This window comes from Octopus bimaculoides, chromosome 16 (assembly GCF_001194135.2).
Source record: "Octopus bimaculoides isolate UCB-OBI-ISO-001 chromosome 16, ASM119413v2, whole genome shotgun sequence".
Classification (NCBI taxonomy): domain Eukaryota; kingdom Metazoa; phylum Mollusca; class Cephalopoda; order Octopoda; family Octopodidae; genus Octopus; species Octopus bimaculoides.
Window position 1 is genome coordinate 22,646,749 of NC_068996.1, and position 3,120 is coordinate 22,649,868.

A 3,120-nucleotide genomic window follows, 5' to 3' on the forward strand; every position below is an offset into this window, starting at 1 on the left:
CTTATGTGTACCTTTCCTTCATTGGACACTAAACTCTGCTTGTGAAGACCTGTTGAGGCAAGTGAAATCGAAATCGAACCAAATTCGGTGACTGGCACCCATGCCAACCTTTCCTTCATTGGACACTAAACTCTGCTTGCGAAGACCTGGTGGGGCAAGTGAAACCGAAATTGAACCAAATTCGATGACTGGCACGTATCCGAGTGTGATCATTGCCAGAGCAGCTGTCTGGCTTCCATGCCGGTGGCATGTAAGTAGCACCATTTGAGCATGTTCATTACCAGCGTCGCCTTACTGGCACTTGTGCTGGTAACGTGTGAGAAAACATTCGAGCGAGGTCATTGCCAGTGCCGCTGGACTGGCTCCTGTGCAGGTGGCACGTAAAATACACCATTTTGAGCATGGCCGTTGCCAGTACCGCCTGACTGGCCTTCATGCGGGTGACACATAAAAGCACCCACTACACTCTCCGAGTGGTTGGCGTTAGGAAGGGCATCCAGCTGTAGAAACTCTGCCAGATCAGATTGGAGCCTGGTGTAGCCATCTGGTTCGCCAGTTCTCAGTCAAATCGTCCAACCCATGCTAGCATGGAAAGTGGACGTTAAACGATGATGATGATATATATCTATGTGTGTGTGTGTGTGTATATACAAACACAGACACACATATAATGCAATATATATATCGTTAGTTCACTGCTATAGTAGAAGTCACTTCCCCATGGTGTCACATAGTGGGATTGAACCTGATACCACTTGGCTAAGAACCAAAGTTCTTAATAACCTGCACTTACAGGAAAATGAAAGCATAATCAGTAGAAGCTATTTGTGAACACCTTCCAATATTCTCTAGTTTAGTACAACTGGTAAGATAGTTAGCAATAGTATGAATTTTATACCCAGGTGTTCACTTCAAATATGTACCTCAAGTTTTTGAGAAAAGCATGTACATCACAACTTCATACTGTCCTCTTCTAAAACAGAAACTTCGATGTAGTCAAAATTATCTGATGACAACTAAACTAGTTAGCCTCTAGATGAGCAGTTCTCAGTGTGGGAGGTACCACCCCAAGGGGGCACTGGGTATATCGAAGGTGGCTGATATTAGAAGGGCATAAACATTACCAGTTCATACTTGTTTGGTTTGGGCAATACATTGCATATTTTTCTTTGGAAATATAAATTACATGAACAACAAGGTGGGATTTGACCTGGAACTGGCTGCTGCTTCTAGCATGACAAGGATTGTAGAACCTCCGTCATTAAAGACAATTATTCAGTGACTATGAACATATCTTTTATTTATTTATCAAGAAATACACTGAAATGCAGTGGAATTGTATCAATGACAAGGTCGCAGTTGGTGCGATGAAAATGTTCTCTCCAAATAATAGATGTTTAAGTGAAGGTAGCAGTCGTATGTTTTTGAATAGCTAATTATGTATATTCCACGCTATAACTGTTTTAGTTTAAAACACTGTTCAGATAAAGTCCCTTGCCTGGCGAGTACACATCCGGATTTTTCTTACTTTCTTTTTTCAACTTAGAACCACAACGATAAGAATCCCCAATGTATAGGTTAAAATTCTTTTTATCTTCCTATCGATAAAAGCACATAATTTGAGATGTTATTTCATTGTGAAAGAGATGATATAGTAATATTTACCATACCTGCACAATGTGTCCCGCTCTTTAATTTTGTTTCCTTATAACTGTCAGAGAAATGGATATACCTTAATGAAACTTTCTACAAATAACGTTCGGATGGTGTAGATTATGATTATATCATAATTTGATGTTAAAATATAAAATCAAAAAAAAAAAACAAAAAAAAAAATCACGAACATACATACTGACACCTGCAACATATTATTCTACAAAATAAAATTGGAAATTTTGAAACAAAAATTATGTAGTGTGTACCAATATGTGTGTACGCGCCCACATTTTTTTTTTAATATTAAATTCTGATATAATCAGTATTTACACCATCTGAGAGGTATTTGTAGAAAAGTTTTGAATGTTATTAGGGATCTTAATCGAATTGCATAAATTACCTGAAACTCCTATCCGTAAAAAATTTTCACAATAAATTATGAAAAAAATCGTAATCTACACAATCTGAAAGGTATCTGTAGAACATTGCATTAAAAAATATCAATTTTTCTGAAAGATATGAGGAAACAAATAGTGGGTGGGGCACACTAGTGCAGGTAGGTCATATTTACAATACGTACTGTTCATTAGAGAAGAGTAGTAATACAATTAGATTAACTATGTACCGTGTTTCATATTGTTGAACCATTCACCCGTAAACTGGTCACCGTTTACAGAGTACACAGTATGGCGTACACCGTTCTTCTGTGCAAGTTCGTCCCACTTCACCCATAATGGTTGTACAGTTTTGGTGCGTCTACCAACAGGTATAGATTTCTTCATGTCTGGCTGGAGTTGTAAACTGAACGAAATCACTAACGTTGCTGTTATTTACAATAAACTATAATAATTGTTATTTGTTACCAAGGAGATTAAAGGCCGACAAATCTTGCTATCTTAGTGAATTTACAGCGCTGCCCCTTTTTTTTTCGTTAACCGCGTGGTTCCAGGAAGATGGACAATTAATCTTTACCTTGGATGAGTGAGTGACCTCTATATCTTCTTAATGTATAATTAACATCTGTTTTGAATTGGAAAACGGCTTTTAAAAACTTGATTTTTTTTCACATTTGTTGAAAACAAATAACCTAACTTACAATTAGTTTTGTAAACTTTGTTTATCATAGTAAGTTATATAGCTGACCAATTAAAAATAATTTCGTTACGTATGTAACGAAAATGGTATTTATTGTACCCCATAGTTTTTGGAAAACTTTTCCACCATTTTTCTATATTTCCATTATTTTACCAGTCAGTGTATTTATGCATGTGAGTGAAATATTTTTTAGATGTGTATACATATATATTTTCCAAGTACACACACGCGTACAAGAAATTGCTTGATGAAGCGACAAGTTGTAAAGAAACATAACTCTTGTTGGAAAAGTTGACATAATCTCTATGCGCGTGGTGAGTTGTAGTTTAAAAGTACACTTTAACCAATTATATATATATATATATATAT

The 3,120-nt window shown here is 36.3% G+C and overlaps 1 protein-coding gene and 1 long non-coding RNA gene across 2 annotated transcripts in view; one reads left to right on the plus strand and one right to left on the minus strand.

The window, feature by feature from the left end:
• The window catches only part of LOC106870286 (MORN repeat-containing protein 3), a 19,598-nt gene extending 17,160 nt beyond the window's left edge, over positions 1-2,438 (minus strand). The window contains exon 1 of the mRNA XM_014916306.2: positions 2,282-2,438. Within this exon, the coding sequence (XP_014771792.1) occupies positions 2,282-2,438 (157 nt within the window). The remainder of the gene's footprint in view (positions 1-2,281) is intronic.
• Positions 2,439-2,526: 88 nt separating this feature from the next.
• LOC106876101 (uncharacterized) overlaps positions 2,527-3,120 on the plus strand; it is a 78,162-nt gene continuing 77,568 nt past the window's right edge. Inside the window, exon 1 of the long non-coding RNA XR_008265703.1 lies at positions 2,527-2,637. This is a non-coding gene — a long non-coding RNA (uncharacterized LOC106876101). The remainder of the gene's footprint in view (positions 2,638-3,120) is intronic.